Raw genomic sequence first — 27,412 nt, 5'->3', positions numbered from 1 at the left:
TGGTTAGATGCAAACTTTACCCAGAACACAAGACATCTGGTAAGCTTGTTATGGTACCTCATTTAAATTTGAAATGATTAAAATATTGAGGATAATCCCAAGACTTTCAGGGATGGAAATAGAAGGCAACACTTCATTCAAGTCTTGCCTTGCACATAATTTTAAAATTCCTCAAACCTTGCTCAGCTTGACGTCGTGAAAACGCATTCCTTCAAAATCATTGGTGTCTCCCACGATGAAGCTAAGGCTCTGTGCCTATCACTTTCACATCGTAGACAGATGGGTGGTTTCTCAGTCTTCTACTGCCTCCTTTCTGGTCTTACACCCTTGGTCCTTTCCATTGCTCTTGCACCCTCTGCCCTTTCCATGCTCCGTCCACCCCGAGGTTTTGGCAGGGTGTATGTGGTCTGCCAGTAATCCCCATCGAGTGGAACTCAAAAAATCCAGACTCACTGCTCACCTCCTCACACTAGTTCCTCAATCGATATCTCTACATGCTTTGCCAGACATGTATTTTAAAAACAAATATAAGCCACCAGGCAAATACAGTAATCTTAAAGATGACGACTTTACAGGAAATAGTCCGGTGTTCTCTCGCCTCGCTTATGGGCTCACTCGTCCCACACTGCACCTCTGGTATTTGATCAACTGCTCTTGGTACTCGATCATATGCTTTCTCTTGGTCAACGAAAACAGGATACATTTTCCTTTTCTTTGCCAAATCCTTACCTTGGCATCGCCTTAAAATAAAAATCGCCTCTGTTTTTGATCTTGCTGGCATAAAACTAAAATGATTGTTATCTATATTTACACCTTTACTTCGTCTTTTTGTTTTTTTTCAAACACCTTTTCAAAAACTTTCAATCTGTTCAATGAGTTTAACCCCTCTATAAGATGAACCTAATAAAGGGTGCTCCCTTCATCTTGAGAAAGGGCACAACAGCAAGAACACAGAATGGACTCCTTTCCAGACCTGTGACCTACACAACTTCATCATCCACGTTCCCTTCTGTAATCTCCTCATAAGCAATTTAACTTGTTCACATATATATCTCTTCTTCTGGACCTCCAACCTTATTACAATCGAGATAATTCTCCCATTTGTTTCCTTCATTCAAGAGATTTTCAAAGTGAGCTTTCAATTCCCAATCAACATATTTTATTTCCCTCGGAGATTTTTTTTTCCTTCAAACAATTAACTTCTTCCATGTATCTTCTATCCTTTACAATCTGCCTGGATATTTTCAAAATTGTATTCTTGCCCTCCAATGTTAGTTACACTTTTTCCCCATTCTTAATACACTTTGTTCTTTGCTGTCATTATTTCCTTATTCAAAAGTTTACCTCTTTTATCTTAAGGAATTTTACTCTTTTGCCACTTTTTAAACCTTTCTTCTGTTTGAGCACTCCTTGGACCTTAATATTTCACCACCGTCATGTTTCTCGTTCCTTTTGAAACCTGCCAGTGAATATTTCACAAATACAGTAGCGCTGGCTGTCCTTATCCAAGTACTTTTCATTTGAGTCCACATCCCATGTACATCTTTAAACTTTACAAGCTTCATCTCATTTTTTAGATCCTCTTAAATATTTTCTTGTTTTCACATCTCTGAGTTTGCAAAGTCAAATTTGGTTGAGGCCCTTGCATTTCCTTTCATTTGGAGTATAAAAATCTCCAAGTACCAATCGATGCAGAGTCAAACATTCCTCACCGGCTATTGCTTACCCTTCTTTTAAAACTCCTTCACACTAATAGGTAATCAATCTGGCTCTTTGTAACTCTGCTTCTAAAAGCCATGCATTGTTCTTTTATTTTCTTGAAGTAGGTGTTGAGGACACAAATATCCATCGCTTCCGCCATTTCTAAGATTGCTTTCCTTTTAAAAACTGCTTGCCTCATTCCTTTCTCCATATTCAAATTCGCAAGGGACACCCTAATATCCGTTTGTTTCCTCGCTGACATGTCCCTTTAAATCTCCACCTATAAATCACTTCTGCTTTGCAGCTTATTACTTAAAATAAATCTTCTATTTAATCACAAAATGATCTTCATTCTTCTTCGCCTTGCTTGCTTGCTTGGGGCACACACATGTTCACAGTATTCAAAATTTCTTCTCCAATAATATATTTCAACATGTTTATTCTACTTCTAAATTGGTGTTCTCATCACAGAAAGATTCATCCAAAAAGTGATATAAATAAAGCAATGTCTCCTTTGACCCCAAACCAGATTAATTTATATCATTCTTTGTTGCAGACAATAAGCTTTGTACTTTACCCTTTCAATCTCGTTTCTTCAACACATCAAATATCAATTCTTCTTCAATTCAGCATTTCAACAACTTCTCCACTCCTTCCCATCATCATACCAACATTGATTGCTCCCATCCATAATTGTTCTTTTCTCCCTTTTAAAACTAACTACCCAGAATCTTTGAGCAATTCAGACTTTTGGCCATCGTAGGTAACATCATTTTGCCTGTACATCTCATTGCTGCCGAGGCATTCACCATTCCTTTTGCCGTAGGCAGGTAGGCTTGTCCACATGGTATTTTGGGGTGTACCATGCCCATCTTACTAAAACATACAATTTGTTGTCTGTTTGTTTGTTTATTGACCGCGATACATTCGGTTGTTACTTATCCAATCGCAAGCAACCAAACTTGATAGGAGCCCCAATGGTCACACAATGGAGGTTGTAGCAATTTAACATCCCCCATCCCCAAGGTCTCTCTCCAAGGGGATGTTCTGCCTTGGGGGAAGTCCATGTTAAGGTGTATATCCGTGTTAAGATACCAAAGGTGGCGTTCTTCTAAGGCAGCTTCTCATAAAACTAACACCACCAATGATTATAATAGCATAATATTAATGTTATTACATAACAATATACCCCCTCCCCAACGGGTTTTTGTGACGTGCGATATTGTCCCTGCCCCCCCCCCAACACCCTCACGGAAGTAAATTATATTTTTGGGCATTTACAATGGTGAGGCACGATTTCCAAATTTACGTCATCAGGAGAATGATTGAGTAATGTTCTCTGAATGACTAAATTGATACAAATGTCACGTTTTGATGGTAGACCAGTATAAACGGGGAGAAAATGGATTTCAGCGAATTCCATTGATGTATTTAATAGATAAATTACACACACCACCCAAGGCTGCACCTAAGTTAAATCAGATACAATGACCTAAAGTTAAGTCAATGTTATTACATAACAATATCCCCCTTCCCCCAAAGGGTTTTTATGATGTGGATATAGCCCAACCCCCCACAAGTTGTGGTGTTTATGTGATAAACTGATCTAACATGTTTTAATGTCATGCACGGTCTAATCCTTTCAATGACCTCATCTCTCATGTTGTTAAATATTCAAGCGAGCCACTTAGTGAGCGCTCTACAAGCTGATTGGTGATGGAACATACCCCTTCTCAACACGTGGATCTTTTCAGGTGACAAGATTTTAATCTTGTTTTATGTTTAAATCAAGAAAGACAAGCCTTTTCACTTTCCTTCTTCAATGTCTGCAGCAGTTTCATCAAATCCTGTTTACTTTCTGCCAACAGAGTGGTATCATCAGGATATCTTAGGTTTTTGAGACTTCTTCCTCCAATCCAGACTCCAGCCTCTATGTCATCCAAGTTATATTTTTCGTCAAAATTAATCACCACAAATTAATCTGTTAATTTCATTCAATTATAATGGCATAATGCGCCTGGTGTTGGCTTATGGTAAGGGTGGTGGGCTTAGGATTCTGGGATCATGAGTTCAAATGCCTCTCTACTGTTGAATTAATACTAGGTGGGGTTGACTCTGCCTGTCATCCTTCCAAGGTCGGCAAAATGAGTGCCAGCTTGCTGGTATCCTGTATCTGAGTGGCGACCTGTCCAGGATTGTGCCCAATAGCCAAGGAGACTGCTTAGGTAGTACAGATTATCACAGAGTAGGCCATCTTTTCACAAATAGGATGGGAGCATGTGCCAGAGCATCTTTGGGCCTCTCACTCTCTCACCACAGGCAGGTTGGTGGTCTTTCTGTATTCTACCGACTCCTCTCCGGTCTCACCCCCACCCCCCCCCCCCCCCGCTTTGTCTGCGATTTGTCCCCACCATATTTCCACAGGGTACTCAAGGTCCGCCAACAACCACCTTCTGGTAAAACTACCAAAATCATGAATCACTGCTCACCTTCACTCCTTCATTCCTCTTTTTTCCCGCCTTTGGAATAAACTCCCTCACTCTAGATATTCAATCCCATTCTTCCCTCCAGGCCTTCAAAACAGCTGTTCACCACCACCTCTTATCTTCCCCATCCAAATCCTTGATCTTTTCTACTCCCATTCATCTACCCCAAACCCACCTCCTTGAAATTCCCTGCTTTCCCTCCTGAAAGTCCCTGTAATGTCCATCTTGTATTCCCCATGTTCCCCGCCCCATCCCTCTCCCTTCCACAGATCTCCTAATGTCTCTGTTCCCCACCGTTTTGTCCTTCCCACTTCCACCCCTCTCGTCTCATGCCCCCTTGCTGTGCGTTGTGTGTTGGCTCTCATATGAGCCTCGACAAGGTCAACAACAACAAAAAAATTAAAGCAGCGTGGCACTGCATCCACTTTCCGCTGGTACTCCAGGGGCCTCCGTCTGGCCATCCCTATCTCCTTGAGATGATGATCAACCTGCTGCAACCACGAGGCAGGTGGTTCGCCCATTGGCCTCCTTCACTCACGAGGCTCCCTCGCTGAGAGAAACTGATGAGCAGGATAAGCATCAGGAAAACAAGCCACATGTCCACGTTAATGGTAGCATATCCAAACGTATATGGTACCATTAACAAATTGATGAATTCTCCACCTCGAGAAGGACTTAATTTTCCACAGTAACATGACAATTTCTGCGACGAGTGCAGCGTCTCAACAACCAGTGATTTTGGCAGACTTTCAGATGTTGACAAAGAAATTTACATGGCTTGTGCAAAATATTTTTGCAAACAAGCCACAATACTATGATAATACACAAGTTCAATTCATTGCTTAGGGATGAATAAGAAACATGCAAACACAATTTAAACACATTGCACTCCAATTGCTTGTTAAACAAATGAGTTATTTTATGGCAAAACAAAAAAGGCAGCTGCACTTTTAACTCTCTTTCTTTGGCTATGCCTCAATTTGAGGATGATAATCTTCCATGGTTGTTTCATCTGTGGATCAGTAGATGACTGATGAAGCCGATCCAGGATTGGCAGACTCTTTCACAATTCGGGCAAGTGCGTATAAACGAAGGCTTCCGACCCGATCGGACCAAGTGCGAGTATGAAGGCTTCTACTCTGATGAGACTATCGTCTCTCCCAAAGGAGTAGAAGCTTGGAGAACACAGGGAAAAGTAATGCGAGCACTGTTTTCTTTTTACTGCAGAAAGAAGCTTAGTTATAAGCAGAAACAAAAATCCCAATGAAGCTTGAACCCACCTTCATGGGTCCTCACATGGTTTGGAAGGTAGTTCACCTTTTGATAGTTTAGTCATGATAGTGCTTGTGGGTTGTGGTTGCAATAGAAGGATATCAAGAGGGTCTAAATAACCTAATTAATGTAATGGAAAGTCAATCTGGAGGTTTTGCACTGTTCTATTTAATTTAAACGATAGAGGTTTGGAGCAGTCAATGTTGTTTGAAAATGAAATCCCACCTTCGTGGAGGGCAAGAGAGAGAATCAGCGACATTTCATAGCAGCATAAAATTACAATGCCTGGATTATTATCGCTGCTTTTTAATGCAACACTAGATTTCCCATATTATTGCTGCTCTTTAATCCAAGTCAAAAATTGTGGCTCCCAGTGGGGTGCCATGTTCTAACTCAAATAATGGAAAAATTGTGGAGAGAAAGTTGCAAATATTAGAAGCTGACTGTCCAATCAATAGCCAAGAGAACTTATTAATCACATTTTTTAAATACGCAAATCCATGCACGCACGCATGCACACACTGTTCCCTTTAAGGGATAGAGAAGGTAATAAGATTTTAGTGTAACGTCAGTAGCTATATAAACACCAATCTGTCTCCATCCTTACCTTTTGCACTCCAAAAGCAAACAGTTGTCTTTTTTGTAATTGAAAGCGCGCGCACGCGCACGCACACTGCGCTGAACGACGAAAAATTTACAGATTTGACCTCAAAAATAATTGGTGGTTGAATTCAGTGACCTGATTTGCAAAGCCTGTTCCAATTTCAAGTCAATCGGATTAGAATTGAGGATTTTAGAAATTGCACCTCAGTTATTGACCTTTGGCATATTTTGAACTTTTGGCCTATGTCGACCTCAAAACCAATTGGTGGTTGAATTTGCTGACTTGATGTGCAAATCCTCCTCAAATTTCAAGTCAATCAGATGAAATGGATGATTTTAGAAATTCGACAAAGTTGTTGACCTTTGGTATATGTTGCCATTTTAACTTCAAAATGAATAGGCTTCTTACTTATGACCAATTCTACCATTTCATGAAGATTCGTGAAGATCACTTTAAAATTGTGAACAGTCGGCGATTCACATACAAACAAACAGACAGACAAAATCACAGACTTGACCAACCTATACACTTGCCAATCTTCAATTTCACAAGTAACAAACAAACAAAGACAGACACACAGACAAGGGTGAAAATATAACCTCCGTCCATCTTCGGTGGCGGAGGAAACAACAAGCAGTTATGAGTTTTCTTCAGGTGGAAAGAGTGAGTGGAATTGAAATTAACAAACAAATTAATGTACAGTATAGGGCATCATGCTTAGACCAAATAAATATGTACAGGTTGGTGGAAAAGCTTGGAGAAGGCAGCCAAAGTGTGTTCTGAAGAAAATCCAATTAAACCCTGGGAAACTGTCCACAAAGAACATCGCTGGTGTGGATGAGCTCATTTGCAGTGATCAATACATGCCGTTATAATATGACACTGCCAATGAATTGGCATACAGTCGTGGCCAAAAATATTGGCACCCTTGCACTTTTCTCAAATAACTCACAATTTTCTCCAAAAATAAGTTAAAATTGACAAAAGTATTTGGTCTCCACAATTCTTCATTTCACTGTTAATATTACAGAACCTTTGTTTTTGATTCAGAACTTAATATATCCTTTTAAATCAGAAAATAAAATGAAAGGGCATTGATGAAATTATTGACACCCAAGAGAATTAATATTTGGTAGCACAACCTTTGGACAAAATAACTGCAGTCAAGTACTTCCTGTAGCCATGAATGAGCTTCCTACACATCTCTACTGGCAGTTTGACCCACTCTTCTTGTGCAAACTGCTCCAGTTCTCCCAGATTTGAAGGGTGCCAACTGCTGTTTTCTCCCAACTGCTGTTTTCAGATCTCCGCACAGGTGTTCAATGGGATTTAGATGAGAACTCATTGCTGGCCACTTCAGAACAGTCCAGCGTTTTGTCTTGAATCATTCCTGGGTGCTTTTTCAAGTGTGTTTGGAGTCATTGTCCTGCTGTAAGACCCATGACTTTCGACAGAGACCCAGCTTTCTGGCACTGGGTTGAACATTGCGCTCCAAAATGCCTTGGTAATCTCCCAATTTTACGATACCATGCACACATTCAAGGCACCTCGTGCCAGAGGCAGCACAGCAACCCCAAAACATCACTGAACCTCCTCCATGTTTGATTGTAGGGAAGGTGTTCTTTTCTTTGAAGGCTTCATTTTGTTTTCTGTAAACATCGAGATGATGTGCTTTACTAAAAAGTTCTAATTTGGTCTCATCTGTCCACAGGACATTCTCACAGAAGGATTTCGGCCTGTTCAGGTGTGTTTTGGCAAACTCCAGCCGGGCTTTCTCATGTCTCTCAACAGTGGGGACCTCCTGGGTCTCCTCCCATAGAACCCGCTTTCATTGAGTTGGCGACAGATGGTGTGAGTTGAAACTGTCATACATTGTGTCTGAAGGTCAGCTTGAATCTGTTTGGCAGTTGATCGAGGAGCTTTCTCCGCCATTCAAACAATCCTTCGCTGCAATCTTCAATGAAGTTTTCTCTTGCGGCCACGTCTAGGGAGGTTGGCTCCAGTGCCATGGGCCTCAAACTTCCTGATAACATTGCGTACGGTGGACACAAGAACACCAAGGTCTCTGAAGATGGACTTGTAGTCTTGGGATTGTCCATGCTGGGCTACAATCTTGTGTCTGACCTCAAACAATTCTCTGGTTTTCTTTCTTTTCTCCATGCTCATTGCGGTAAATGTCGTGACACAAAACAGCACAATGACTCCTTTTCTCAATTCAAACTGGTTGAATTAATGATTTTTATGTTGCAGGCACCTGTAACTCACCACAGGTGAGTTCAATTCCAAAATAAAGGAGAATCACCTACTTGAAATCTAATGATTTCTAACAACTTATAAAAGGTGCCAATAATAATGTCCGGGCAATTTTGGGATTTCTGTGTGGAATAAGATAAGATAAAGTAATTTTTTTCAGATTTTTTTGTTTTGTTGTTCCACTGCAAACCAAAGAAATACATATGTGGATACTAAAATATTTTTTCCTTTCAACAATTTTCTGGAACAAATGATACATTATTTGAAAAAAGTGAAAGGGTGCCAATATTTCTGGTCACGACTGTAAGTCATGGTTCCATGCACACAATTGTCCATGACCAACTCATCTTTCAAAATGTGTTATGCAGGGGGTGCCCATAATGCTTACAGATGCTCATAAGGTCCAGCGTGTTTGGAAAACCAGAACAGCTTACTCAGCGCTTCCATAACTAAAGGGACGACTTCCTATCTCGTATTATAACTAGGGATGACACATGAGTGTTCTAATCTAAACCGTAATCAGACAAAACATGGAATGGCAGCATCCAACATCCTTGTGAAGAAGGTTAAGATCCAGCTGTGTGTTGGAAATATCATGCTGAGTATTCTGGGACATGAACTGTCCCCATTTAATTTCATTCCAAGAACAGACTCTTCTAATCGGTGCAATGTACTGTGACCAGCTCTACCAATTGCCAAACAAGATTCGCAGATGTCGTCCTGGTCTCCTGTCTCCTGTCTCGGGATGTGCGTCTTTGCAACAGGTCAATTCCAGACTTCCACTGCCTGTATGACAAGAGTCATCACCAAACATAAATGTGAGGTTTTTCCATCCCACTAATACAACCCAGATATTGAGCTCATCCGATTAAGACTTGTTTAATCCACGAAAGGAGGTCCAATGTGGCAAGCACTTCTTGAGGCACGAGGCTGTCAAGAAGGCTTTCCAAGTGTGGCTAAGTACGAACCCAAAAGAATCATCCACTGCAGCCATCAGGAGGCTGACAATGAAATGGGCCAAATGCATCTCATTCACAGGGATTATGTTGAAACATGGCCATATATATATATATATATATATATATATATATATATATATATATATATATATATATATATATATATATATATATATATATATATATATCTGTAATAGTAATTATTTACTAATTTAATGTAACTAATTAGACAATTACAATGTACAAACACACATACAACACACATCACATTTTCAACTTTCCAAATCATTCAACAGCCTGAACATGCAGAATATATTTTTCCAGTTATATACCAATCTTTAGCTCCATAATTTGTTCAACACCTTATTGGGGCTTACCGATGCCGCTGCTGCTGCCGGTGACAATCGCCACTTTTCCAGTGAGATCGGCCCCTTGCAAAACCTCCATTGCTGTACTGCTTCCGTCAAAACGCTGCCGTGGTAATGCACCCGTGCGAGTGGCCTCTTCACTGAATGCAAGACGTGGGTCTACGTACGTTGTACGTTTGTGTACATGGCTGGGAAGTGATAATAAAAGTTTTTTCATGATCAGCGAGGAAAACAAAACATTCAAATGAAAAAAAAACCAAACTAAGTTTGGAATAAATCATTAAGCTCACTTACTCCACAAAATAACTGTGGCCATTTGCATCAGTTTCTTGTCTCCACCCATAAGGCAAACCTGTTCAGATAAAACATCAATACATAATCTATGCCCAAAAATTCTAGAAAGAAATTAGCATTTCAGAAAACCTCAATAATAATACCCTTTCATTTCCGAGCTGAAATTAAATGAATTGAAAATTTACAAAAATCGAAGGAAAGTGTTCACATAGATCTGATCAAGTATGAAATATATTAAAAGCTTAACAAAATCAGCTGCACAACTGATAATTACATGAGGAGAACTGTATCTCAAGAGCTTTGAACATGCTGAGTGTGCTTTAACATCATTAAAAAAAATGTACAATATCTGACCAAAAGTCAACAGACAAGATTCTATTACATAACAAGCCTTTGGATGCAGTCGTTTAATATCTTGCAGGGTAACTCCTATATATACTGATCACACACTAAGCCCTTCCTCAAACATTTGCCAACAGGTTTTCATTGGTTAGTACTTGGTAGTAGGATTTTTGGCAACACCTTGACTGATGTGTCCCAAGAGGTAATTTTGGTTGAGCCTGTTGTGGTTCATCCATCACATCCGACAGATTCTGCATATCCAGGATGGTTTTGAGCATGGACTATGATATAAACGTACCCATGTAACTGTAACCAACAACCACAGTGCAAATGATTTTGGAACTCACCACCGGCTACTCGCTTTCTCTTCCCAGTCTTTGGGTTCTCCCATTGGGTCCTTTGCTCCATGTGGCTGGGGTGTCGACAACAACAAAGATGCAAAAGACAGATGAGAATTCCCCCCTTCACAATTGGGAATGCTCTATTTATTATTATGTAAGAACACAAAAGTTTTGACCACCCACCAATAATCTCACCTTCTCTTCCCTTCCCCATCCTCTTTATAAACCTTCACATGCTTCCATATATTTTGCAAATAGATAGCCACTTCTCAGAAAACTATTGACAAGTGTCCATAAACGAAAATATCCATAAACAAAAGGCATTGCCTCACTCTGCTCACTCAGGGTCACGTGACTGGACAATGGGAGGTCATATGACCCTGCACGTGCACAATCGATCCCTGAGGGAGCTGTTGTTTCTCAGTTTTATGGCGGTATGATTAAAGACATATCTGTGGGTTTTTGTCATTTTCAGCAGATGTACAGTGAGTGGTTGAAAGTGTTAAACATTTATCGTTTACAGACAGTGTGTTGTGAGAAGTCTTACAGTGTATATTTTAAGTAATGCATGTTTACATATATAGTCAGAGCTCTTTATCAAACACCCTGGATATAACAAACATTCAGAACATTATAATCAATGCCTATTTTGCTGTAAGCACAATCCACATTGCTGGAAATTAACCCGGAAAGAAAGATAGATCGCTTTGTCCCAGCAAGTTGAACTTTTTCAATTGTAGACACAAAGCCCTACAATCGAAAATCCTCGATATACAGAACAAATTGCCAAAATCAATTATCCAAAACATCAAAAGAAACAATCTTTTTTTTATCCCTTGGGCTTTTGCATCGCTGTGATGGTGAAACACATCACCGAGGGATTCTGCGGAGGAAAGGGAGTGGAGACACTCAGCGGGGCAAGGCTTGCTTGGTCCTGCCGCTTTAGAACAGTCTGGGGAAGAGGATCGGAGAGACAGAATTTAGGATTATTTTTGGAAACGGAATTTATGTTATCCATGCCCTTTCCTGAGTGTGAGTTTGCCCGCATCGCCAATAGTTTGAGTTATGCTAAAAGGCCCACGGACTTGACTAGAACACTCAAGCAGCCTTAGGCACAGTTCATCAAATTTGTCCAATTTAACCATAACATTTTTTACGGCCAATTTCACAAAGTTGATGTCACACAAAATTTGAGAATATAATATTCCAATTTAACAAAACTGATACTCAAGTCGGTTTGGCATAGAAGAAGTAGGCATTGTAGCTGTGTTGAGCTGCCCAAGTGCACTGCAGAGTGAGGAGACAAATATCCTCAATGCACGGTGAAGGAGCATGAGGACTTCGGGGCAGAGTGTGCCGGGGGCGGGGGGGAGGCCAAGAAAGAGAGTTAAGGGGTAAGTCGAGGAAGAGCATGGGGAGGGAGGTGAGGAAGAGCATGGGAGGGGGAGGAGAGGTAGAGCATTGGGGGGGGCAAGGGGGAGGGAGATTGTGTGAGAGAAAATTATCCCACTCCTCTCTGTGCATGCGCGATTGGGACAAATTCAGCACCAAAGTTCTGCTGAACTACAGGTTCTTTTTCTGATTCATGTTTTGATTAGTGTTAAAAATAGAACATTCAATTGAAATCAAGTTGTTCATCGATCATAAACTGATGTTTGTGGACAGACAGACAGAGACAGATAGATAGAGAGAAGTGAACCAAATGCTTAACTTTGCTTTTTGCTTCATGTGCGCAGGGTAACTATGGAGGGAACCAGAAAAGAAATTTGTTTTCCTGTGCTGCAACAAATCAGAATATCAATTATTACCTATATCTTCACAAATAGACAATATAAAGGCAACAACAATTGAGCATGTAATAAGCTATGTAATGTTTTGCTACAATGTGCCAGATAAAAGAAAAACGAATATACACCAACAAATGCACTGGTTCCCTTATCAGTTCAGTTCAGTTTACTTTATTTAATGCTTCAGGTTCTCATCCAAACAAAATTGAAACATGTACTGGTACAAAGTACACCACCCCCATGCCAAATAAATAACATCCTCAAGCGCACGACATTACCGAAGCACCTTCGGTGCCGTGCGATGCCACCGTGCAGCACATGGAGATAGGATTGGGAGGAAGCGGTGTCCAATAATTGATTAATGACATAATTAAAATAAATAAATAACAATCGTGAAATAATTTCTTAATCAACTGGCCAATAGCATACTAAAACCACCACTGTTTCATCCGAATCTGTAACTTTTTGAAGATTAGGCAATTCATCGAAAAACGAATAATCAATTGATGAATAAATAAATCAAAAATACCCTTTCGAGCCAAATCACTTGTTCATTATCATGTCCAAATATCAGCTTCCTGGCTCAAAACGTGCTCGACATATTGCCCAGATGAGAAAGAAAATAAATAAGGAATTAATAAATCGATAATAACGAAGTAATTAATCAATTAATCAAAAAATAAAAAATACCGTTTTTGCCAAAGCAGTTCTTCACTTTTGTCCTCAAATTTCAGCTTTCGAGCTCAAAGGATGGCTGAGACATTCCCAAACAAGAAAGAAAAACAAATAGATGGAACAAGTCTGAAGACGACGATGGTTCACGAGCGGTATTTGACGATGCAGATTGTTTCAGAAGTCAAGGATGAGACAATGTGATAATGTTTGACCAAGTTATAAAAATGATCAACATGATGTGGTACGAGTGACAGGTTATTAGCTGCAAAATGTCGAAAACCCGGTTTCGTTCAACAACTTAAAAAAATTGACCTTTGCATAACCTTTAAAGGTCACAAAACAATGTCGTGGACATTAAAATAAGGAAACAGGATACATGCTATAGCTTATTGGAGTTAGTTCGGCGAAGAAGGTCGAAAACCCGGTTCGATTCCCACAACTTTGAAAATTTGACCTTTGTGACCTTTAAAGGTCAAAGGCCAAAGATTATGACCTTTGGAACATTCCAGGAACAATATAACGTCATATAGGCTATATGGCATTTCGCACTCATCGGATTATCCATACTTTGATGAAATCAGCGTAAAAACAAACTTGAAGGGGGCGCCACAGGCAAGGTGTTCGAGATAGAGAAAAATGGTTTCAAGACTTTAGGTGGGGAATGACCTCAAGATTATGCATAAAAAATATTGTCATCCAAGCTCTCAAAGTTTGGGCGGTCGTATAATTTTTTTTATGTCAAAATTAGAAATGTTCTAAGTTTGTGACCTTGTGACCTTGACCTTGGGACGAAAATGAAAAATCGTGCTCCGTGGGGCTATGCAGGTTCCATTGGGCTAACCAAATACTGAAACCACTGCCAGATTCGACAAACCCCTCGGAGAGGATGGATTTTTATGTCAAATCGCAATTTTCTAAGTTCATGACCTTGTGACCTTGACCTTGGGATGAAAATGAAAAATCGAGCTCCGTGGGGCTATGCAGGTGCCATTGGGCTAACCAAATACCGAAACCCTGCCAGATCCAACAAACCCCCTTGCAGAAGATGCAAATTGAAATCGGCTACCCCCTAAAACACAATTCACAATTTTCTAAGTTCGTGACCTTGTGGCCTTGACCTTGGAACGAAAATGAAAAATCGAGCTCCGTGGGGCTATGCAGGTGCCATTGGGCTAACCAAATACCGAAACTCCTGCCAGATTCGACAAACCCCTCGGAGAAGAAAATTTTTTTCGTCAAAATTCACAATTTTCGAAGTTCGTGACTTTGTGACCTTGACCTTGGGACGAAAATGAAAAATCGAGCTCCGTGGGGCAGGTGCCATTGGGCTAACCAAGTACCGAACCCCCTGTCAGATTCGACAAACCCCCTCGGAGAAGATGAAAATTGAAATCGGCTACCCCCTAAAAACACGTTTTTTGGGCGTGCCTCCGCCCATAATGGGCGCACTACACCCATTTTCAGGAAAACACAACTAGATCATGATATAAACCTCCCACCAAAATTTTGTCAGGATCGGATCAAAACCCACGGAGCTATGCTCGGGACAGACAGACAGACAGACAGACAGACAGACAGACAGACAGACAGACAGACAGACAGACAGACAGACAGACAGACAGACAGACAACAATAACGAATATAGTGGTCACTTATTTTTTTCGTGAAAATATTTTTTCGTGAACCAATTAAAACAGAGTACCCCCTTCCTTCGTCGCCTGTCGATGACGTCATGCATCACCTGGATATGGAATTGGGAAGGAGTGGCATACAATATAACAAAACTATGTTGCATAAAACTTCATAATAACAGTTTATTTTGGAAATTACAATTATTCGAAGACTGAAATTTGAGTTGTTGATATTGTTGCGGATTCGCGCCCGCCGGCGTGCGAACGGCCACGTAACTCGAATCGCGGCACGTCGCCCACCGGACGGACAATCCCGTCGTGACCCTCTCGGACTAACGCCGGGAACTAGTCACGGGTGGACCTTTCGGCCTCACCACGATCGTGCCAATCGGCCCCCGCGTGGGATAGGGTTGCTCGCCAAATTCGACCTACCTAAGTACCCACACGGAGGGTAGACCGGGCGATCGCACCTCGCCGCAGGTCGACTTCGGACACGGGCCACTTTAAGCGACCCGTTCCGTACTATCGGGATAACCGAGCGGTGTTATCGTCGGCCTCGACGGTTCGATTAATTATCGGGCGTTTTAGCCCACGACCAACCCTTTACGTGAAGTAAGATGGAGATTCAATAAAGGAAAAGACAAAGCGAAACGGGAAAACAGTTCAACATAAAGCACATTTATTTCGCGATGAACGGAAAGCACACATATACAATTACACCAAAAGCAAATGTAAAAGAAGAAGAAGAAACACACAATAATGCACAAAAAGCAAATGTAAAAGCAAAAGACAATGCAGAGCTAACCGACTACCGAGCACACGGCAACACTTATACAGTTTTACTTCACAGACGGCGCCGACAACACATATACTCAAAGCAAAAGAAAAAGGGACCACCCTCCACTATGAGGGGGCAGACGGCCTGGGGCCGAGACCACGTCGAGCCTACCCGTCTGGTGATGAGCCGCAAAATGGCGCTGGCGCCCCGACTCCGCGGGCCTCGCTGGGACTGCCTGGTATGGGGTGGGAACGGGGCCCCCTTCTCGTACTATCTCAGCGCGGGGGGAAACAGGAGGGGGTTGTTGATGCTCGGGGGAAGGAGGATATCTCCCTGTCTCGGGTCCCGCGACGAGCGTCTCCACCACGACCTCGGTCACGTTGCCGGCCTCTCCCCTCCGCAGCTCCCCGACTCTGACACGAGCACCCCCTCGACCGCCTTCGCCGCCGCCACCTCTCCAACTCTCCACAGCTCCGTCCAACTGCCTTCTCAGACTCCTCTCTTGACTGGCTCTTCCCAACTCCACCGACTGCGAACTGCACTTGACTGACTACTACTGCTTCTTCGTCCCAACTCAACTCCGAACTCCACTTAACTGGCTCTTCCCAACTCCACCGACTGCGAACTGCCCCGTTTGGCGAGCGAACGCAGCCCTTTATAGCCCCCGGGGCCTCGCTCCTTCGCCTTCGACCCTTTACCTTCGACCCTTCACCTCTGGCTGGCTCCCCATTGGACCGAGGAAAAGTGGGCGTGAATGCTTTTTTTATCCATGAATTTACATATAGCGATATTACTCCAACGCACCTGGAGGCAGGGCCAAATCGCCCCACGCTCGCCGATAGGACGGAACAGAAGTGGGCGTGAGTCGTTTTTGATCCGTTTTCTTCGGAAAGGCTGTGATGTTTCTGCACACGCTGCTCGGTGCGCGCCCTGCACGAGTCCAGTATCGGTGCCCACAAGCGGCGCGGAAATGGCGGTGATGCGATGGTTGCGAGAGCAAGATGTGACGGTAAAGGTCATGGCTGTTGGCGTTGTTGTTGTTGTGAAGCGGCGTTGCGGCTGGTGGTTGTTGGGTGATGGCTGTTGAGACCTGGTTGGTGGTGGTAGTAATGGCGGCTGGTCCAAAATAAAGATAGTAAAAGAAAAACGGCTATCTAGAAGGGTCGCAGCCCGAATGAATGACATTTATTCCCTCGAAACAACGGGTTTGGGCCTAACTACACATATACTTACAGAGATATCTCACCTAAGGGACCTGAATGGTGGTTTGCGAATTTCGTCAACCACAACAATATGAAACATGAAGGAAGCGAATAAAAAGCAATGCTTGGAGAAGATAAGTAAATTTTCTTGTGGAAAAATTGGTATTGGAATGGCATTTGTGTAGAAAAATGCAAATCATACAATAACACATAAAAAAAGGCAACATATCTCAAAAATAGAGCCTAAGTAAGAGTAAGAGAGCCCACAATATGACATCTCAATGTATGCAAAGAAAAGCATATTCAAAGAGCATCAACAGCAATAATCAGATGTTTGATGTCTGATGTCTGATGTCAAATTATTCATAGGCATGATTAAACGTACTGTACATTTAAAAGAGAAGATATTTCAATTTACTTTTAAAGCTGACTCGGCCAGTCACCTCTTTGAGACTTGTATCCGAGTAATTCCAGAATTTGGGTCCCATGAATGAACATAAGAGATTTTTGTGAACAAAAAACAGTTCTGGTAAAAGGTACATGATGATTTTTCACTCTTGCCTTTTTGGATAAGAGTGCATTTGGTTGTTTCTGACAAATAAAGATCCCATGGCATGAGGTAATATCAGTCTTCTTCTTCTTGCGTATGGCAGCTTAGCTGCTAGGGTAGCTATCATTTCTTGGAAGCACGACTGTGTCGCTGATGCAGCGCCCCTCTACCAGTACACACTGGTACTCATTTCGCCGACCTCGGAAAGATGACAGGCCGAGTCAACCCCCTGGTGTATTAATTCAGCAGCCAACGGGGCTTGAATTCAGGACCCTTGGATCCCAAGCCACCACCCTAACCACTAAGCCAACACCAGGCTTGGTAATATCAGTATTCAATTGAAACATGAGTATACCTAAATTAAAATAGAACAAATCATCAATTTTCAGAATCTTTTTTTCCTGAGAAATAATACATCAGTATGAGAGTGAAAACCAGTATTATTAATAATTCTGAGTGTTCGTTTTTGAATCGATAAAATTATTTCCACGTGAATATTTGATGCACTTCCCCAGGCGAACATTCCATAGTTTAAATAACGTAAGACAAGGGTAGAATATAAGAAAAGTAAAACATGTACATTTTGGGAAAACCCTTTTTAACTGATTAATAATTCCAACATTTCATGACAGCAATTTATGAAAATAGTCGGGATGCGCTTTCCAGGATCAATTATGATCAATGAACAATGAAGAAATTTAGTCGAGTCAACTCAGTCTAAATGTACATAATTAATACTAATAAATCCAGGAAGCTCTGGAAGTGAATTGCGAAATAGCATGTCATTGGTTTTATCTATATTAAGAGAAACTTTGTTTGCCCATATCCAATCATGAACAAGCTTCAATTCAATATTTACTGTATTAAGAAGGATATGAGGGCCTTGACGTGATAAGAAAATATTTAAGTAATCAGCAAACAATATAAAAAACAAAATATCAGGTGAATTTTGAAAGTCATTAATATACAAGATAAAAAGGGATGGACCAAGAAGGGAGGCTTGGGGTACCCCACCAGTAACTAGCTTCGTACTGGATTAAGTATTGATAACACATACAAACTGTTTTCTAATTGGAAGATAATTCCTGTACCACTCCAAAGCCTTTCCTCTGAAACTGTAGTGTGATAATTAATACAAAATAACTTCACGATTAATTGTATCAAAAACCTTGGAAAAATCCAGGAAAATACGAAGTGTGCGTTAAATTGTCCATAGCCCAGACTACTTTATTAATTAACTGGCATGCAAGACCTGTCACTTTGCTGACGGGAATACCAATCTTCGCTGCGATGGCTATATAATCTATGTAGCAAAAGCAATAAAAGGATTCCTGGGAGATCCTGCCCTCCGTGCAGGGATAACTAGCATCACAAGTTGGCTTATTTAGTTTTTCCGAAATCAATATATTGGTGGGCTCATATTGATATTGCAGTTGGACTATTTATTTTAAAAAAAATTTAATTAAAAAGATTATGCAGATTCCATGATGTATTCATATATGACGCACACATCATTGACACATGGTAATTTTCAAAAATATTCCAATATGGGGCTTTCTCCCCAGGACGAGAACGGTAATTTTACTTCCAACTTAAACTTGGATTAATAATGATTTTCTTTCCAAGTGAAATCAGTATCAATTGATAATCATTAAAGGCCGGTATGACGATCACGGATGGCCATATCAGTAGTCCACCAGATTCATATAAAATAACCAATTGGCAATTACTTTCAAAACAGCCACAAGGACAAATAAAAATGTGATTGCTTGTACGATGCTCAGGTGCTAAAAGTAAAAAAACAAAACCTATTATACCTACTTCCTGGTATGTCTTGACGTCATACGTTCCACGTATAGCCGAGTGCATCAAAGCTTTTTAAATCATGTACAGTATTTAAATATTAAGCCTGGTGTTGGCTTAGTGGTCTGGGTGGCTGGCTTGGGAACCTAGGGTCCTGAGTTCAAGCCACATTTGCCACTGAATTAACACCAGGGGGTTGACTCAGCCTGTCATCCTTCTGAGGTCGGCGAAATGAGTACCAGTGTACTGATCTCGGTGTATGCCCCGGTTGGAATAGGTGTACCCAGAGGCAGCGCTACCATAAGGCCAACTAGGCAGCCGCCTAGGGTGCAGACCGCAGAGGGGCGAATTACTGACCTTTAAGGGTCACAGTTTTATGCAAATTATTGTTTTAAGAAAACACAATAATAAAAGGAAAATATAATATTTCATTGTTCATTATAATTTATAGTTCATTGTTGGTTCATAACCAGTTTACTGTTTTCAACATTAACAATACTGTTTCTTTCTTTATCTATCTATTCTTCTTTCTTTATCTGTTCTATTCTTTCAATATTGTTTTTTCTTTATATAATACTGTTTACTTATTTATTTATTTTTTTCCAGTGAGCTATGGCTGATAAAAAACGACCTTCTGGAGCCCAGTACCGCAAACGAAAGGCAGAACATTGCAAACAAAAAATCGAAGTTGGCAATTTGTTTGGGGGGGATGCAAGTAGCTGGCCTTGCCGAGGGCGCAAAATAGTCTGGTGCCGGCCCTGGGTGTACCGTATCCCTGTGTGTCGTAAGAGGTGAGCAGGGTTGGCGTCAGGAAGAGCATCCGGCCATAAAACATTGCCTCAAGAAGGGAACCATGATTGCATGGAGCCTGCAAAAAGCGAACCCCTGCTCAGCAGGGAAAATGGCTGTAAAAAGGCGATTTTTTTTATGGTATTTAAATATTGTAAACACCTTTCTTTGATTTGTTTGGCATAAACCGATTTTTTTTTTCAGCACACCAGTATATTCAAAATTCCAATACAACTTCATCGGTATGAAAAAATTATATTGTTTTAACCAGTATTTCGAGAGATTGCCGGACCCTACCTTCCCAGGAGTTTCCTCGATCAGCAGTCGGATTTATTGAAATCTGTTAATCTGTTCTCAAGTTACAAGATGACAACCAAACAAACAAAGACAGACAGATAAGACAGATGACTCCTTTTATAATATAGATATCAGTGTAGCATGTGCTGTTGTGCATTTCTCAAAGAAACCAAATTGTGTGTTACAAAGAATGCTACAATTATTTAACAACTTTATATTATGAGGGTAGACAATTTTTCCAAGATTTTCGAAAAAGAGGTTAATAAAGATATCGGCTGATATTTTCCCAAATCTTTTTGATTGCCTTTTTAAAATATCAGGATGACTTTAGCAATTTTCATTTGAGCAGGAATGGTATGGTGCCATTGATTAGAGACAGAGCATATATTTTTTTATTATTACATAGCACATTATTTATTACCTTCAACATGTTTTTTATATCATTTCCATGAACATTGAATTGTCAGCAAAATTAAGTTTTTTTTTTCTTTTTTTTTTTTTGCTCGTCATAAACTTGTTAGCGTATTTTTATAATTATTGTACATTAAACCCTTAGGGGTAGGGGTTACATTAAAATATTGTAGGGGTTACATTCCTGGCAAATGCTGCAATAGTTAAAACCAATTTTGTATGGTAATAAAGGGGTTAGGTTCCCGAGCTTCCAGAAAATATAGAGGAAGGTCGGTGACAGCCAAAAATAAACATATCACAATTGAAACTAGAGGGGGAGCACTCGGTAGAGTGCAAAACCTCCGCCGCCAATACTGCTAGGTCACTCAAGTGAACCTGATATCCTATTCATTGAATTTGACATCAACAGTGCGCACACAGTTATAGTTTGCAACTTTCTCTTTTACATACTCAATTCATTCGTCATAACTGGATTCCTTGAGACAGAAATTGATTTTACGTGGGTATATCCACCTGAAGTTCCAAAATCAACCGCAATTATAATTTTAGCATGTTTTTTGTTGGAAATCACTTATAACATGTAGTAATGCAAACAAAAAAAAAAATCGAAATTTTGTTGAAAAAAAAAGTTGCAAAAATTTTTTTTTCTCTAACAATTTTTTTTGGGGGGGGGGTTGGAAATCACTTAAAACATGTAGAAATGCAAAAAAATATATTTTTTTTTCTCTAAATTTTTTTTTGGGGGGGGGACCAAGTCCAAAATCTAATGGCATGATCCTTGGACCATACCTAATCCCCCCACCAAGTTTCGTCAAAATCCGTCGAGGAGTTTTTCCGTAATACTGTTCACAAATAAACAAAAAAAGACCCGTACCTTGCCAAAAGGTGACCACGTGTGACTTCTTTAAGGTCACACTGAGGTGAACAGAGCTGCTATCCACCAGGAGCGACTCCTTGAGGAATATCTGCCTACGAGAGATTCCGATGAGAATCGTTCTACAGAGTAACCATGAAAAATATGCGTTTGCCTCATAACGTCACCAAATGACGTCATAATGTCTCAAGCTTGACATATCTAGAAAGCACTCATCAAGGTGTTCAATTTGAGGTACTACACGATATGGTTCCTAAAACTTGAAAATTTGACCTTGGGGTCAAATATGTTTGACCTCAGGCGCTAACCATGAAGGTCAAGGCCAATCGCCACCAAAAATTAATCAGCTGAGCGCCAGACCATGAAGTTTGAAGACGATCCGATCAAAATTACTCAAAAAATAAGGGTTTCGTCGACTCCCCTGATTTGCGACAAAGTGACAATGACCTTTGACCTTCAAAATTTTGTGCACTGAAAGGGACCTCTATAGGCCTCTGATATGCGAAGTTACAAAAATTTCCAATGATAACTGTGCTCTGCAGAATTTTTTATACGTGATTACAGACAAACAAACAAACAAACAAACAAAAAAAAACATACAAGCTGACTAACATATCTTGCAAAAAAACTTCGTTTTGGCAAGATAATAACCCCGCACAGATCTCAAGCCAATTTACAAGTCTAAATTAGAGAAGCACTGGTGGAATGAATGAGTGAGTGCTTCCGCCTTCCACAAGTCTGCCCTTCTCAAGTATGTGAACACCAGTGTGACCACTCCTTGGCTTTTTTCACAAGATCTTGGCTATTCGTTGTTCTCCTTGGCGTCTTGGTTTTCTAGGCGTATAGGTTTTCTATTATCATCGCTTTTCCGAAACCTTGTGAATTCTTGGATTTTTTCATTGGCTCACCTTGGCATTTATGAAAATGAGGAGTGGTCACACTGGTGAACACACCACCTATCCGTATCGTGTGCACTGTGCAGCCTGTGGCCGCTGGATGCATCATTTTCTGAGGGTGCGGCCGTGCCGCTAATGCAGTGCCCTCGATAACCAGTACACTGGTGCTCATTTCGCCAAGCTCGGAAGGATGGCAGGCTGAGTCAACCCCACCTGGTGTTAATTTAACTGTGGAAAAAGGGCTCAAACTCAAGGCCCTAAGATCTTAAGACAGCACCTTAACCGTTAGCCAACACCAGGCTATATGTGAACACACTGAAGTTCAATATTACGATGAAAAGACCAAGGTGTTACAGGATCACCTTCGATGCCAATGACGATGACGATGACGTTTCTTACATTATTGGATGGAATCAACAGAACACTGATGGAAACATTTTAACCGCTGCAGGAAGCAAGACGATGTTTCTTTCGCACATTGACCCACGACGTCACGCTGCATCACCCAAAGGAAGCACATTTCATAAAGGTGAATGTTACCTGTACCTGTTAAATCTACAAAGGACAAAACTTGAGGACTTACAACTGGCCATGAAATACATCAAGTATCAAAATAGTCAATACATGAAATACATTCCAGAGTTCCTATCAAAATAGGAACTCTGGAAAGTACAAGTCTCCGTATGTTGTGAAGGGTGGTGCCTTGTCATCATGTACATCCACCCACCTCTCCACCTCTCCACAACACCACCCACACCTCTCCACCACCCACACCTCTCCACCTCTCTCCACCACCCACACCTCTCCACCACCCACACCTCTCCACCACCCACACCTCTCCACACCACTCCACCTACCTCTACCTCTACCTCCATCACATTCCTGCTCCACAATACACCCACACTGCGACTGCGACAACTAAAACTACCACCACTTACTACGACAACTACTACCCAGAGAGCAATACTTTGTAAAAAAAAAAAAAAGTGCTGGGAGTGGGAGGGGACTGATCACAGGTGAGCCGTGAGGCGGGTTGAATGACATTTTCCCAACCTTTAACTGTGTAAGTTGTACCGTGTCGCGTGTCATTTACCAGACATAATAGATCAATCCGCCCTTGGTACTCCTCTCCTCCCAACCCGGCGGGAGTTCATCTTCACTGTCCGTGTCCAGCCCCGCATACTCCAGATCCTCCATGCACAGCAAGCACAACAAATCCCGTTCTTCCGTTGAACGTGGGAGATTTACCGCCGACCGGAAAAGGAATTGTTTTTTGTTGTTGTTTTTTTCCACCCTCACTTGCAAAATTCCAAGCACTTCCGTTTCCTGATTGTTGTTGTTTTTTTCTCCTCACTTGCAAAATTCCAAGCACTTCCGTTTCCTGTTTGTTGTTGTTTTTTTTTTCTCACTTGCAAAATTCCAAACACTTCCGTTTCCTGTTTGTTGTTGTTTTTTTTCCTCACTTGCAAAATTCCAAGCACTTCCGTTTCCTGTTTTTTTTTGTTTTTTTTTATTTTTATTTATTTTTTATTTATTTTTTATTTTTTATTTTTTGCTTCTTAAATCGTTTCCATGTCACGATCAATTTACTCCAAATACTTGCATTTAGAATTGAACAACAACAAGACACGAGATCTAAAAGGCAATGCCGCTAACTGCACTCGCGAAGCCAATTGCTGAACAGAAATTATCAACAATAATTGAAGACCTGAGTGCAAGAAGTACTTCAATCACAAAATAATACTTTGGAGATATTGAGGATCAAAGTTTTCAAAACATGCTGCAGATACTTTTTTTTAAAGGTGGCACATACTATGGAGCCTGTTGCTGGTTCCAGGGGCTATACGGAGCAGACAAACCGTTTTTTTGTGGAAAAATAATCCTTTATTACGAAGAAAACGAGAAAATTAGTTTTGGACTGAAGTACTTTTTGTGGCTAAATACCTAGACTTATGAATTTTTAGTGGCTAAATACCGACCGAGACTTAGGTACTTTTTGTGGCTAAATACCTAGACTTATGAATTTTTAGTGGCTAAATACCGACCGAGACTTAGGTACTTTTGTGGCTAAATACCTGGACTTAAGTACTTTTTGTGGCTAAATACCTAGACTTATGAATTTTTAGTGGCGAAATACCGACCGAGACTTAGGTACTTTTTGTGGCTAAATACCTGGACTTAAGTACTTTTTGTGGCTAAATACCTAGACTTATGAACTTTTAGTGGCTAAATACCGACCGAGAATTAGGTACTTTTTGTGGCTAAATACCTACCTAGACTTAGGTACTTTTTGTGGCTAAATACCTACCGAGACTTAAGTACTTTTTGTGGCTAAATACCTGGACTTAAGTACTTTTTGTGGCTAAATACCTAGACTTATGAACTTTTAGTGGCTAAATACCGACCGAGAATTAGGTACTTTTTGTGGCTAAATACCTACCTAGACTTAGGTACTTTTTGTGGCTAAATACCTACTGAGACTTAGGTACTTTTTGTGGCTAAATACCTGGACTTAAGTACTTTTTGTGGCTAAATACCAAGACTTATGAACTTTTTGTGGCTAAATACCTACCGAGAATTAGGTACCTTTTGTGGCTAAATACCTGGACTTCAGTACTTTTTGTGGCTAAATACCTGGACTTAAGTAGTTTTTGTGGCTAAATACCTGGACTTAAGTGCTTTTTGTGACAAAATGGCTGGACTTGTGTACTTTTAACACACAAAACCCTTTATTGCTCATTTTTGATTGCCAAACAGTCATTTTTGCTATGTCTCATGGGGCTGTACAGTGTACATACATCCAATACATGGAGAATCTGGGTCAGCACAGCATTGCACTGCACTGCCACATGCACAGTTTTATGAGGGCTCAAAAGTTGATGACGAATGTAGTGCCTTTTTCAGTACCAGCAAAGTATAATGCATAGAAACTACATACCTGATACTTTGGCATCCTTCATTCCCTTTGTAGCCCAGTCTCCAGGGTTTCTTTTACGTTTTTGCCCCTGTTATCAGGGTTATCCTCATTCACACCATGCTGTCCAGCCTCCATGGTCGCCATTTTCACAGCTTGTCACGTGACACATACTAGCATTTTGATTGGACAGTGATGGACTTAGGAACTTCTTGCTCAAACATTATGGACTTGGGTATTTCTTGCACTACATTTTAGTGAATTCAACAATGACGATACACCAATATACAGGACTTGAGTACTTATTTTTGGATTTTTTTGGTATCAAATGATGCTCCGGCCATTATAGATTATAGTATTGGTGCCAGCTCATTTTTTTCAAAAATGTGACTTTAGTACTTCTTTCACCCAGGTCTTCAATTGACACAACGGAAGAAACTATAAAACAGGGAGAAATCTATCTATTACGTATGCATAAAATGGCAGGACATTGACTCCATCCCAATTACTCCTCCTGCATGCTCAATAAATGCCATTTCTATTCATTCCCCTTTAATACTGATCCTCATAGCTCCATCAACAACATTCAAAGTATGTTACTTGCATCCATGTCCTCTTCCAATCACTCACACAGCCACACGCTGATCCTTTCATCCTCCCTTTTATCAAACCGGCCCTCACACCTACATACAATGGGAGTGGGGACATAACAAATGGAGAGCCTCTAAATCAGTGGCAATCCCGCGATGGACGTGAAAGCACACACAACTTTCAACTCAGTCAAACACATTATACTACTTCGAATACCAACACTACTACTACTATTAACTACAAGGTGTTCCAAAAATACCCGACAACTTTGGTTGATAATATATTTAGAACCACAAATGATACAACGATACCCTTTGGTTTATATGACACAGAAACTCATATAGTTTTGTGCACACCATCAATACACTTCAATGTGAGCTCCGTTTGTCACACGCAGGACATCAAGGCGGTATACGAGTTCTTGCCATGTTTGGCTTGGCATGTTTGCGTCCACCAGTCCGCGTGCGGCTGTGATCCAGGTTTCCTACCTTGGTATTGTAGAAAACATCTTTGACAAACCCCCACAGAAAAAAAAAAATCAAGGAGAGATATGTCTGGTGATCGCGGGGACCAGGTGGTTGGTCTGTCTCAACAAATTCAGCGACCTGGAAAATTTTCATTCAGGATGGCTCGAACAACTAAAGCCCAATGAGGGGGAGCACCGTCCTGTTGAAAATGATATCGAGTTGCAGCTCTTCAATCTGTGGTAAGGTGAATCCTTCCAACATGTTCATGTAAATTGTTGAGGTCACTGTGTCCTTCACGAAGAAAAAAGGACCCACCAAGCAGTCATGGAGAAGGCCACACCACACATTGACCGTTGGACTGTCGCACATGTGCTCAATGACCACGTGAGGGTTTTCATCATCCCAGATCCTCACATTGTGCTAGTTGACCTTCCCCGATACATGAAAGCAAGCTTCGTCTGTGAACATGACCTTTTTCAGGTAATCTTCATCATCCTCCATGCGACTGATCATTTCCAAGGCAAACACCTTGCGTTTGGGTCTGTCATTTGGTTTGAGTTCCTGCAGAATCTGCACCTCGTCAGCAAAAAGCTTCAGTCTTTTATACAAAATCTTGTGTCCGGTGATTATTCGTAGTCCCAGTTCTCTGGATGCCATCGGATTGATTTTGTGGGACTTTGTTGGAATTATTCACTCACTCGTTCAACATCTGCTGAACTTGTGCTTGGTCGATCGGTACTTTTCTGTTTCTGACAACTTCCAGTCTCCTTCAACCTCTTCTACCACTCTCTGATACCAGTCTGCGATGGCGGATTCCTTCCATACCTGGTGTGGAAATTACGCTGAACTTGCGTGTCAGATCTCATCTCGATGAACCATTCGACTCACTCAGCTTTCTCCTGTGGAGTCACCATCTTATTTTGCATTAAAGCGACAAGCCTGAAAATAAAGATATATATATATATATATATATATATATATATATATATATATATATATATATATATATATATATATATATATATATATATATATATACAACTAAAGTTGTCCAGGTCTTTTTGGAACACCCCGTATTATACATGGGTCAGTGCCCACCTGCCCTGACTCCACCCCACTGTTTCACA

General features: G+C 40.9%; 1 protein-coding gene across 14 annotated transcripts in view; it reads right to left on the bottom strand.

Annotated features, from left to right (window-relative positions):
* The window catches only part of WWOX (WW domain containing oxidoreductase), a 401,132-nt gene extending 377,506 nt beyond the window's left edge, over positions 1–23,626 (bottom strand). For 4 of the 14 annotated variants that reach the window (XR_015060076.1, XR_015060077.1, XM_085888423.1 and 1 more), the window contains exons 1-4: positions 23,407–23,625; positions 10,627–10,691; positions 9,938–9,995; positions 9,653–9,831 (exon numbers count right to left, since the gene is read on the bottom strand). Coding sequence is in view for 8 of the 14 variants with exons in the window: in XM_085888423.1 (XP_085744549.1) it covers positions 9,653–9,831; positions 9,938–9,995; positions 10,627–10,691; positions 23,407–23,510 (406 nt within the window). In the remaining 6 variants the exon portion in view is untranslated. Of the gene's footprint in view, positions 1–9,652; positions 9,832–9,937; positions 9,996–10,626; positions 10,692–23,170; positions 23,263–23,406 lie in introns of those variants that run through there. The other 10 variants (XR_015060078.1, XR_015060079.1, XM_085888430.1 and 7 more) reach the window with 7 other exon arrangements.
* Positions 23,627–27,412: the final 3,786 nt, after the last annotated feature.

This window comes from Eptatretus burgeri, chromosome 7 (genome assembly GCF_056783735.1).
Source record: "Eptatretus burgeri isolate ZD-2024b chromosome 7, Ebu_testis_v1, whole genome shotgun sequence".
Lineage (NCBI taxonomy): Eukaryota > Metazoa > Chordata > Myxini > Myxiniformes > Myxinidae > Eptatretus > Eptatretus burgeri.
This window is presented reverse-complemented; position numbering and strand designations above follow the sequence as displayed.